At 38.8% G+C, this 12,719-nt stretch overlaps 1 protein-coding gene across 1 annotated transcript in view; it reads right to left on the minus strand.

The window, feature by feature from the left end:
- Positions 1-12,719, minus strand: part of CLVS1 (clavesin 1) — a 174,979-nt gene that overhangs the window by 86,978 nt on the left and 75,282 nt on the right. The window contains exon 3 of the mRNA XM_036082475.2: positions 1,749-1,923. Coding sequence (XP_035938368.1) covers positions 1,749-1,923 — 175 coding nt within the window. The remainder of the gene's footprint in view (positions 1-1,748; positions 1,924-12,719) is intronic.

Consider the following 12,719-nt stretch of genomic DNA (forward strand, 5'->3'; position numbering starts at 1 on the left):
GGTACAAGGAAAGCCCCAGATGGGTGCCACCTTGCCCACAAAAGATCATCTAGTATTTCTTGCAAAAAATATCTTACAAGCTTATGTATAGCTTTACCTTTTAAAACGCGTTCACGTGCATTAACTCAGTAAGACCCACATCAGCCTGATGAAGTTGGCAAGGGACATATTACATAATCCACACATTCTCAGAAATAAAAATTGGAACACAGGGTTGGATAAAGGACATTTTCCTTCCTGATATATGAAAAAAATAAGTCTTATAAATACACAGAGCTTGAATCACAGCTACTTACACATGTAATGAATTATCTTTTTAAAAAAAAGGATAAAAGTAAATGAAGCTTGTGCTACCACAGAAGATCCTGGAATTATGGTCAGCATAGTTATAGGGCATGAAATAAACCTTGCAGCTGGGTCTACAACTTTTGATAAAAGCTGTAAGGAGAGAGAGGCCAGACGTTCAGAGACTCGGACGAGAGGAGTTTGGAGAAAAGGAGCTAAAGTTGAGAGAAAGTGATTGATAGTGAAGGACAGACCAGTGTATGATTGGTATGGTTGAGGCAAGGCAGGGCGCTCCATGTAGTCTAGAAATGCAAAACAACTTCAAGAATGTTCCTCCAATATACTGCCTGATGTAGCCCCCAGGACAACGTGGCCTTAGTGGAAGAGTGAGCACTTCCTCCTCTTCAGAAATGCCTGCTTTATTTCTCCTACCCTTGAAACAGGACACCATTTCAATACAATAAGATCCATTCAATAAACACACTTATCAGAGGCCCACATGCTGCTAGATATTTGTTGGAGGCCAAATATGAATAAGCCCTAGTTTATTCTGTGAAACAGACCCATCAATAAGTCATCACGCTAGAGTAAGATGAGTAATGGAAATGGGTCTCCTACTTTTGCACTTCGAAGAGCATGACTAACAGCTGCTGATCTGAGAATTAGCAAATATTTTGCTTTCTACACATACCTGCCATCTATTGGCGGGGGGTCCACCCCACCGAGTCAATCTTCCTACAAAATTAAGAAGGCACATGAGTTTTATTCTTCCGGAACTGTGCCTTTACCTTGTACTATAATAATGTTGTCACCAGGAAGCTACGCAGGATTGTCCCTCTGAGTTTGTTACTTTTCATAGAATTACTGGTTTTTAAATGTAGAAGGGATCCCCAGAGACTGACTACCCCAGCCTCCACACTGCACAAAATCCCCTTCCCCAAAGTCCTGACAACCGGTCATATGAACAGGCAGTAGAGTTTTGTCCGCTTCCTTTGTTGGCGCTGAAGTGATTTACTTTAGCACAAACACTTCAAGCACAGTGCATTCTGGGAAGTGAGGATCCACAGGATGCATTTCCTCAGCACAAAACCGCTTCTAGAAACCCCGGAAAGCCCCCATGCCACCTCTATATGGGACATACTCATAGAGCAGATGTTTTCTAGTTTTAATTTTTGTGAACTCTCAGATGGATTAGGCTAAACATCTCTGAGCTTTATTCATAATTGCTACGGTAGGTAATTTGTGCCTGTGGTAACAGTAATTTGGAGCTGTTAATGAAAATGAAGACTAATTAAAAAAAAAAATCCTAACTCAGGCTGAAGTGAAAATATGGAGGATTCACAGGTGAACTGTATCTAAGTTTTCCTTCGCTATTCCGAGGACAAATATTACTTTGGTTGAAATAAGAAAAAAGTGCATTTTCACACAGGCTTGTACTTTGGTTGTACATTTGTTGAACATACCTGCAGCCCTTCAATAGCCAGCTTGAGGATTGAAGGGGTCAGTTTGGAGGCTTGTTTGAAGGAAAAATTACTCCAGTCTATAATTAAAATGAAGCCGTTTATCTGAAGCTCTGGATCTTCGATAAGGACTTCCAGGGACAGCAGGATGGCACGGAGGATGTCGGTGAAGGAGTTCCTGTAGCCAAAGCAGAAGGGAGAGGCTGGGTGTGAGTAGTAGCAGGTGCTGTGTGTGTGGAGGGAAGGGTGCCTCACGCCACTGCTCCCTGAACCTGACCTGCAGGGTGACACGGGTGTCCTGTACCCAAAGTGACCACAATATATTTTCTAAACAGGAACAATGCTTCCAGAGTCACAAGATGGAAGCCTGCCTTTGATCCGACTGTATCATCACCCGAAACTTTACAGGGTATCTCTCTGTAGTGTTTCCATTGGCTTCCATACTTTGCTTCTGGCACAAAACTGAAATCCATCCCTTACTTATCTCTCTCCCTCACAGAGCTCTGTTAACTTCGAGGGCAGGGAGTGGGCCATAATCACAGCTGTGTCCTCAGCACCTAGCTCCTCAGTGGATCATTGCTCAACAAATGAGGGGAGACCTCAATCAGAGGCACTTATTTTGATTAAATCCCTTATTCCTTTCGTATGCTTAAAATCTTGCTAAAAGTATAAAAACATCCATGCGATTGATGCTATTTTTTTAGCTTCAGTTCTTGGATAGAGAAAAATAAAGCAGGAAGAATGGCTTATTTTCATTGAAGGTTTGCAGAGTGTGATTCAGGAGGGAAATGGCTTTGAGTACATCAGTAACTATGACAACAGGCAGACCTGAATATAAACGACAGTGACAGTTCTCCAGTGTTGTATGTGTTCCTCCATGTCATATATCCCTATTCATCAGATGATTTATGTGTTAAATAATTTTCAGATATGAAGAAATGATGGCATTTTCATTCTGCTAATTCTCCCAACAAATTATCTGAGCTATAAATCTAAAATCTTAGAGGATCTCTAAATTCAGTGTATTTTTTGGTAAGTAGGAAAATATAAGCTTGGATGGCAAGTAATGGCAAAATTCATTACCTCCTTCGGGTTTAATATTAAAATCACACGGCATCTCCTCTGTGAAATAAGTGTGAAATGATCAGGTTCAGGGGCGCCTGGGTGGCTCAGTGGGTTAAGCATCTGCCTTGGGCTTAGGTCATGATCCCAGGGTCCTGGGATCGAGCCTTGCGTCGGGCTCCCTGCTCAGCAGGGAGTCTGCTTCTCCCTATCCCTCTGCCTGCTGCTTCCCCTGCTTGAGCTCTCTCTCTATCTCTCTGTCAAATAAATAAATTAAAAATCTTAAAAAAAAAAATAAAAATAAACGATCAGATTCTCGGGCATTTCAACCTGGTTCAAACTCTAACCAATTCCAATGATTCCAGATTAGAAATCAGGAACTTTGTGATCGAACAGTAAATCAATAAGGATTTACTGAATGTCTATTATAAGCTCAGCATTGTGTTCTATACTTAAGGTTATAAAATAGTATGTTCTATTTCTATTTTCAGAGAGCCCTTGATTTAGTTGGGGTGGGCTAGGAAATTAGGAACATGAGTTGAAAAGGGTCAATAAAATCTGAGTAGTCAGGGAGGAGATTATGGAGGGATGAAAGCTTGGGATAAATCTTAAAGGATGGGTTGGATTTCGATGGATAATTGGGAGAAGGGGGAGTAAGACATTTCAGGAAAGATGAATGACAACAATTGAAAAATAAAGATGTACAGCCCATTCTGCTTCTGTACAGTTCTGTTTAGTAAAATTTTTTTCTTCATATCAAGCTAAAATTTTCCTCCCCCAAATCTACTTAATGGGTGTAGTTTTGCTACAAAAGAAAAACCTCAGGTCTTCCCCTGTCACATAGCTTCAACTATGTAAACATGGTGATCATGATGCCCTATATAATCTCTAGATTAAAAAAATATTAGTAACTTTAACCATTTCTCATAGGAAATGGTTTTTAATACTCTTCTCATCATTACTGTTTTCTTTCAGATGTGTTTTCTTTTAACTTTAAGAGTTATCAAATTCCTGGGGTGCCTGGGTAGCTCAGTCGGTTAAGCAACTGCCTTTGGCTCAGGTCATGATCTCAGGGTCCTGGGATTGAGCCCCGCATCGGGCTCCCTGCTCGGCGGGAGGCCTGCTTCTCCCTCTCCCACTCCCCCTGTTTGTGTTCCCTCTCTCGCTGTCTCTCTCTCTCTGTCAAATACATAAATAAAATCTTAAAAAAAAAAGAGAAAGATATCAAATTCCTATTAATGTATGATAGGTTTTCATTAGGATTTTGTTTTTGTTTTTGCATCCACATCAAACATAAAGACCAAAGTCTTTTTCAGACATACAGCTTTGTATTGGGAAGAAACATTAAGTGGAGCATGAGACTAAAGATAATGAAAACATGGAAAGGCCTAATAGTAAACTGGAAATGACCATTAGGGAATTAGAAAGTCTGACCATAGATAAGCTTTCTTAGGAAGAGCACACACATGGAGAAAATCAGGACTAAAAGGCTAAGCCCTAGGTAGAGCTTATTTATAGTATTGAGTCAAAGGAAGAAGAAAGAAATAAAAGATAAGAGGATCAAGATAGTATTAGGTTAAAAAAAGAGAAAGTGTTTCAAGAAATAAGGGTATGATAGATTGCAAATGTTACTACTTGTTCTTTTGCCTTTGGACGTTGCCATGGTAAAAACATGCTACAGCTAGCATGCTGGACTAAAGAGAAGGTTGAGGAACACAAATCACTGACTCCCCAGCCAGCTAGCAGATCTTCATGAGAAGCAGAGCCACCCTGCTGAAGTAAGGCTAGATAAACTCAAGCTGTCTCACAGATGCATGAGCAATAATAAATGATTATTTTTTTAAGCCACTGAGTTTGAGGATGATTTTTTACACAGCAATAGCTATCCAATATCAGAGGGTAAGTTAACCAAGTCAATGCAACAGCATAAATTAGAACTAGCACCTCTTCTCATCACTTATCCACTTGTAACACTCCCAAGAAAAGATATGGAACTCTGTCTAGAAATGTGGAAAACATTTTATGTATTTTCAACACCAAAACCTTACGGCAAGATAGGCATTGTCAGTGAATGAAGTTATTATGTTCATGGGATGATCTCAGGAGAAAAGTGAAAGGATTCTGGACTTCATTATAGTTTCCAAATGTTCAAATGCTTCACTTTTCCAGAGGAACTGGATGAGCAGGAAAAAGTTGAATGGAATGTGTTTCAAGTCATCAGCTTTAACCCCTGTTGAAGAGTGCAATCTCATCTCATACCTTAGTTGTGATCATTATCTTGAATTCCTTACTTCCTGGCTTCCTCATATGGATATCCTCATCTTTTTCCTCATTCCTCCCTACAACACTTTTGGCTTGTGAAATCCTCCCAGGTTTTTACAATTTAAAAATACCTCTCAGACCAAATATTTTATGCACATACTCTGCCCTCAAGGAGGTAGGAGCATAAATCCCCACTCCTTAAGTGTGAGTTGAGCATAGTGACTTCCAAAGACTACAGGATGGAAAGGGAAAAAAAGTAAGTTTACCCTGGAAAAAACTGACAAACACTACCTCAGGCAGGTGATTTGGGCCAACATCAACAGAGATAACTTGTGTTGATAGTATCGTCCCTTGATAGGGTAATGAAAATGGCACTTTACCTCTATGATCTTCCTCCCAAAAGAACATAACCCCAGATTAATCAAGAGGAAAACATTAGACAGATTTCAGTTGAGGAACATTCTATGAAATGCCTGACCAACATGCCTCAAAATTGTCAAATTCATTAAAAAGCAAGGAAAGTCTGAGAAACTGCGACAGACAAGAGGAGCCTAAGAAGACATGAAGATTAAATGTAATGTGGTATCTTGTGGGATCCTGGGACAAAAGAAAGATATCAGGTAGAAACTAAGGAAACCTGAATAAATGATGGACTTAGTAAATTAAAATGTATCAATATTGGTTTATTAGTTGTAATAAATACACTATACTAATATAAGATGTTAATAATGGGGGAACTGGATGCATGGTATAGGGTAGCCCTCTGTGCTATCTTCATAATAATTATGTAAATCTAAAATTGCTCTAAATAAAAAAGTTTTTTTAAGTGCTTACTAGAGTTTGTAATCTGTCGTGCTAAGTTTCCATGAATCTTCTATCAAGATTTCTAAGTAAACCAAAATGGTCATGAACAATTCAGCTATTATAAGTAAATTATAGAAATGAGAGCAGAAGAAGACATTTCCAGAATTTGTTCATTCTACTAACTTATTTAGATTTTTACGTTGTTTAATAACTCACAGAAAAAAATTTATTTTCTGTATTGTCTACAATTACAATTCCATCAGAGTATTTTATCACTTGTATCAAAAGGAAAAGATGAAAAATGGACATTTAGAGTTTTTGACACTTTCTCTATAATTTGCATAGCATTTATATAGTCAGTTATGGACTGTATCAGTTTTTGATTGATAATTAAAAGCACAAATGTGATAATATATATGAAAGCACTATATGAACTACAAATTGCCAACAAAATGTAAATAACTGTATTATTCAACAGTTAGTAGAAAACTTCAACTTCCTCCCCACCCCCCCACAAAGGATAATACATTTAAATTCATTAGGGCTTATTCATGGTTTATCTAAGAGTTTTCATCATTATACTGTGAGCACTTAGAGATTATAAATAGTGGCTCATTTTTAGGTTCTATTGTTTTTATGAGCGGAGCACCCAATATTGTTACCTGAGGCTTAAAAATTTAGCAACAGCATAACATAAATGAGATGCAAAATAGTGGAAAATAGTAAGCCCTTTACCAATGAGAAGATATTTGAGCTTCAAGAAGTGACTCCTTTGTGCTTTAAATTTTTAGTAAAGATTCTAGAACCTAGATCCTAGACTCCTATAAGAAAAAAAGATGTGATATGTGATCAGATAACCATGTAGAGATACGATGGGGTTGCCAGTGAAACTGTTTCTTAAAAGGAGCAGTGAGAAGCCTCTTAATCACTCTGAAGTCACAGTGCATATTCTTATTCTAATTTTTCTGCTGCAGCAAGAAGTCTTTTAATATTAGCAGTTAAAGCTTTTAGGCCGGCTCTATCTCAAAACCTCTTAACTTCATGCTCAATATCATCAAGTGTTTACAGTTTTTTTCTTGGCAATTTTTAAAAGTCCTCCTTAAGCTACAAAATGCTTTTGCAAGTAGTTTGCTGCCAAATATCTATGTTTTATTCACAGATGCAGAAACATTGCATCTGAGTACACTTCTTTATCTCTTCATCCCATTGAAGATTCTTTCAAAGCTAATTATTAAAATAATCATGGCATGGTTCTCATAGTTACCGACTATGCTTTGCCCCTTATCTGATAATGATGTCAGGTCAAGGTGGAGAGGAACATGTGCTTCCTCTGTAACTCTTCTGATGCGTTTTGGCCTCTGGACAGGGGAAGAACCCTATTTTGGTAAAGCGGCAAAAGGGCTTGTACTCCAGGGCTTGACATCCTGGCTCCGCCCCCCCACCAAATAGGCACCACTCATAGAAGCCTGAAGTTCAGTAAAGGCTAATTTTCTGCTCCTCCCTGTAGAGGGTTGTTGTGAGAATTATGCAAAATGATGTGTGAAGAAGCTTTGTGAATTGGAAAGCACATCCCAGCAGGAGGCAGTATTCATACTTGCATGAATTATAAAGATAACCTTCTTGGTCGCACTGCTTGCATGGTGGTGATGGTAGCAGGACATTAAATGTACAAAATTCATTTGTGTTCTATCCAGGGGAACCTATTTTCTCCTCTTCTAGGGCTGAGGGTTTTCAAAATATGGTCTGAGATGGGAATTCTGGTGATATATTTTCCTAAATGGGTTCTAATAATTCCTTTATGAATCAAGGTTTAGCTGGACAGTCTCTGTGTGTCATTGTGCATTGAAACAAATGAATCCATATTTCTCCATGTGGTAATCAAGGAAAAGTAAGAAAAAACAACTGTGTTTTGAAACTATTAGTTGCAAGGAAGATGCTAACAAAAATGGTTAACTTTGGGCACCTGGGTGGCTCAGTCAGTTAAGAATCTGCCTTCTGCTCAGGTCATGATCCCAGGGTCCTGGAATGAAGCTCCCCATTGGGATCCCTGCCCAGTGGGGAGTTTGCTTCACCCTCTCCCTCTGCTCCTCCCCCTTGCTTGTCTTCTCACTCTCTCAAAACAAATAAATAAAATCTTTTAAAAAAATGTTTAACTTTGCTGTAGTAGACTTAATATTTGCAAGAGCTTAATATTACATTTATTTTCCTGAATGTTATCTAGAAAGTAAATTAGACAATTACTTTTCTCAGCAGGGATGATCACCCAGAGAACAGTGGCCTGGATTTAATTCTGCCTTACATGACTTGATGAGATTCATCTTTCAAGAGTAGAGAGAAAGGGAGAAAGGGAAAAAGAGATCAGGGAAGAAAGGAGAAAGAAAGAATGAATGAAAAAGGAAAGAGAGAACACCTTGCAATTAATTTTTTATCTCTATTAATTTCATCCTATTCCTGTCAGGGAAGAAAACTTTTGGATTTGTGTTAACATAAGAATACAATTCCTTGTAACACCAGAATAATGAGTTGTCTCTTGGTTTATTATTAGTAGTAATATGGGAATATCTGGTTCTCAAAGCCTCAGCATCAGATAAAAGGAATAATGTACTCAATACCATTCAAACGTAACATATGAGGCCCAGTTCCTGTGTGGAGTTTTAGATAAGGGGCAAGCTACAGCAAATCATCTGCTTTCTGAATTTTTAGTTCAGTTCAGGTCACAGACTCTCAACTTAAATGGAATGTATCTTATAAAAACAAGTACAGTCATTTCTAATGTTTGTCTATCTCTACAAGTATGACAACAATATATGGAAAGAGTATGGGGCACTCATCCTTGGCTCAAATCCACCTCCTACCCAATCATTTGCTTATAGAGGACAGAACACAAAAGGGTAATGATCTTGTCTAAGAACAGGGCCCTTATTTAGAACTAGTATAGAGAAAATAAAGATGAAAATGGTGAAATCAGTGTTTTGTCACTCAAGGAAAACTGGAAGATAAGAGGTTATACTTCTGTAGGCCAATCCTGACAGGCCTATCCATCTCCCGATACATACACAAGAATGTAAAGTTTTCACACCCACCATTCAAAATGACATTGAAACTAAAGCTCTCAAATTCCAATTTGCTAGTGTTCTTCCTTGTTTGTTTCTGTAGCAAAGAAGATTATAAATCGTGTGTGTGTGTGTGTGTGTGTACACATACAATAACTCAAAATTTAGAGTTAATTCCCCTAGAAGTTGTCTTCCATCCCATTCAGTTATTTTTTGCTTAAATGAAGAAATGATTTGAATAGATAAAACCTATATTTTCATTGCATTTGATCCAAGTGCTTCTAAATTCTCCCCAAAATTGAAGAGAACGAAATTAAGACCACATGCAACTATCTGCTCACTTAAATAGACAGTGCAATTTCTTTTTTTTTTAAGATTTTATTTATATATTTGAGAGGGAGAGGGAGGAACAGAGAGAGACAGAGTCTTAAGCAGACTCTGAGCTCAGTGCTGAGCACAGAGCCTGACATAGGCCTCGATCTCACGACCCTGAGATTATGATCTGAGCTGAAATCAAGAGTTGGATGCTTAACTGGCTGAGCCACCCAGGCACCCCCAGTTAAAGCAATGCAAATTTTTATCATTCAATTTCTTCTTTTAAATTTTTTGGAGTACCTGGAACTGGATAAGGAGTAAAGAGGCATTTATTCAAAGATTTAACGAAGTTCTACTTTATGGGAAACACATAAGATAAAAGGATTTTTTTCCCTTTTCTGCTAGTAGATGGAAGCTGGTAGGGGATATTTAAAAATATGTATAGGTGGGAGGGCACCTGGGTGGCTCACTCGTTAAGCATCTGCCTTTGGCTCAGGTCATGATCCTAGGGTCCTGGGATCGAACCCCTCTTCAGGCTCCCTGCTCTGTGGAAAGCCTGCTTCTCCCTCTGCCCACTCCCCCTGCTTGTGTTCCCTCTCTGGCTGTCTTTCTCTCTGTCAAATAAATAAAAATCTTAAAAAAAATATGTATAGGGGAGGCATATGAAGCATAATCAATAAAAGCAATAAGATTTGGAGTTAGGCAGACTCTGATTCAAATCCTGGCTGTTCTATGTGAGCTTAGTAAGTTATTTATCTCTCTGTGGTTTAATTTTCTCATCTGCAGAAGGAGGATCACAGCACTTACCCCACTGGTAATGGTAAAGTAAGATAACATACAAAAAAGCCACTGCAGAGCAACTGGCTTATGACAATCCATAGAAGGTGCTAATGGTCACGATGGTTTTCATTATTACGTAAGTGAGTATCATATCAGGTAGAAAGTAATAGGGGTTGCAAAGTGATTGAGGATAATGAGACAGAGAGATCACTTATGGCTGGGGAGGTTTGGGACATCGTCGACCGTGCTGTGAAGGATGGGAAGGTTTGGACACTGGACATAGAAGGGAAAGGGGGGAAGGAGCCATATAAACAATAGTAAGATTTGAAAGCACAGAGACTACATATTGGGAGCAACGGCATGTTTGCCTATGCCATGGAACAAAGTGAAAAGAATGCAGAGATATGGTCATAAGTGGGGTTGTGACTTGTCTTCATTCTGCTTGATGGGAGAACCACTGAGTGTTTAGGCAGAGGGGGGAGGCAGTAGCAGTTATGCTTTAGGAAGATTTGGACTGACATCTGGGAGATTGGAATCACACGGCCCAATTAGGAGGAGGTGACTACAAGACATTAGGTAAGAGCTGAACGGTATTGACAGAGATGTGAGAAGAACTATGGATGACAGAACCCAGGACTTAGTTACAGATTAGATGGAGGTGTCAAGAGAGGAAGGACAGAGCTACTAATTAAGACAAAAGGAACTCTGTCAAGTAAGAAGCGAGTCAGAGACGCTGTAGTTGTATCTTACAAAGGATCTTACGTAGTAAGAATCAGCACCCAGGACAACGACACACAGTGTTGATGTTAGTATTAATGTGATTTGACATCAGGGCTGTCAAGAGGGTGCCTAGAAGTGCATGGTCGTGTGGGGTCTGTATTCCTGCCACACAAGTGATGAAATCCCTCCTTAAATTGATGCCATATCTGCAGGCAAGAATATCTCCTGTCCTATTCATAAGAGACCACTTGCCTCTGTAGCCTAGACTATGAGCTTCACCAGAGCTGGGAACATATTATTTGTCTTTGAATCCCTGGCAATCACCAGTACCTGCACATACTGGATACTCAACAAATCATGCTTAGTGAGGAAAAAAAGGCAGGTGTGCTAAACAAACCTATTGGATGCTCTGAAACAGTGAAAATGGACAAAACTCACTTTGGGAGCACCAGTGGGTAAATTTTCCTCCTCTTCAATGTCCCTTATGCTCATTGCTAAGGGTAGCAGTGTCAGATGTGTGCCCTTAAGCACCTTTGCCATTATGGCTCATATTTATAGAATAATGTGCTACTGAGCACCATATATCCAAGAGGAGGAAAGGAAACTAGGCTTGAAGATTTGATTTTGGCTTAGGAAAGAGCCATGCATGCATTCACATAAAGTTAGTAACGTCATTAATTAAGACTAAGAAAATGACAGTCTAGAAGAGTTAATAATAAATGCTAGATGGGAATGTTTCTATATAAGAAGTCTGGTATATCATGAGATTCTTAGCCCGCTGGGAAAGAACTGGTCCCTACATAACACCTTAAGACAGCCTGAAATGCAAGTGAGGAAAGGGTTTATTTCATCCAGCTCTCTAGATGGGGATTGATCCAAGGTCTATAGGGAGCCACAGAAGAAGAATTCAAAACCACTCCAATGGAAGTGAGTTATGAGCATTCCATCCATTACTAAATGACTATGAAAAATTAATTTCATGCTTGTCTATTCTGGTAACTCCCCTGGCTGAGGAGCTTCAGGAAAGTAAAAACTAGGAAGAGTCTCAAGAATGCAAATTAGTACCTAATATTAAATACTAGGCACAGAGCTAAGATCATATCAGCCTAACTGAGGTCACAGACAGCAAGATCTCCCTTGAAGTGAGCAAATTAATGTGGATGGTCACATTACTCTTACTTCCAATGGAATTCAAGTGACATTTGTAGGGGTTCATAGTGACGTACTAGTCACTACTTGAAATTAGAATATTCTTTCCCATAGTCTGTCTGGCTCTTATAACAATAGCATTACTTTTGGGATAAGAAATTGGACAGTAAGATGAGAAGGTATCTTAGGAAAACATCCATCCCATAATACTACATTGCTTTGAATGATTTTACCTCCTGAGCATCTCCGCTTTGGTGATATGCTGCTGTCACTCTTGCAATCAAGAGGTTCCTTTCCAAAATCATAAACCCTGATAATAGTGTGCAAGGCAACTTGGATTAAATAGTACATTAGAAAAACAACTCTATAGATGTTGCATTTTATGGAAAGCACACCTGTGACTTCAGTTGGAAGTATGCAATATCTCATAATTTTAATTAATGCAGAAAATTGCCTACTCCAATGAAAACTCCAAATCTCTGTGCTTAATAAAGAGGTTAACAATATCTTAAAACTGAGAATTCCCAAGGCTCTAAAATTAGTTGTCTGTAACTACGAGTCTCAACCCTGAAAAATATGGATAATTCACATCAGAAGATTTAATAGGGACTGATTGAATTTAGAGAGTCTGCAATCTGAGAGTCTGCAATCTGATTGAAGTTTTCAAAGTTGGTTTATCCTTTCCCCTTTTTAAAATTCTAGCCTCCTTAATCATAAGCTACTGAAACAGCAGCAAGCAATCAAATTCATGAAAGATTAAAAGGAGAGAGCCACAGGAAATCATTATGTAACAGAAAGGAAAATCTTATTTTCAGAGATAGTGTATTTT

This window comes from Halichoerus grypus, chromosome 5 (genome assembly GCF_964656455.1).
Source record: "Halichoerus grypus chromosome 5, mHalGry1.hap1.1, whole genome shotgun sequence".
NCBI classification, from domain to species: domain Eukaryota; kingdom Metazoa; phylum Chordata; class Mammalia; order Carnivora; family Phocidae; genus Halichoerus; species Halichoerus grypus.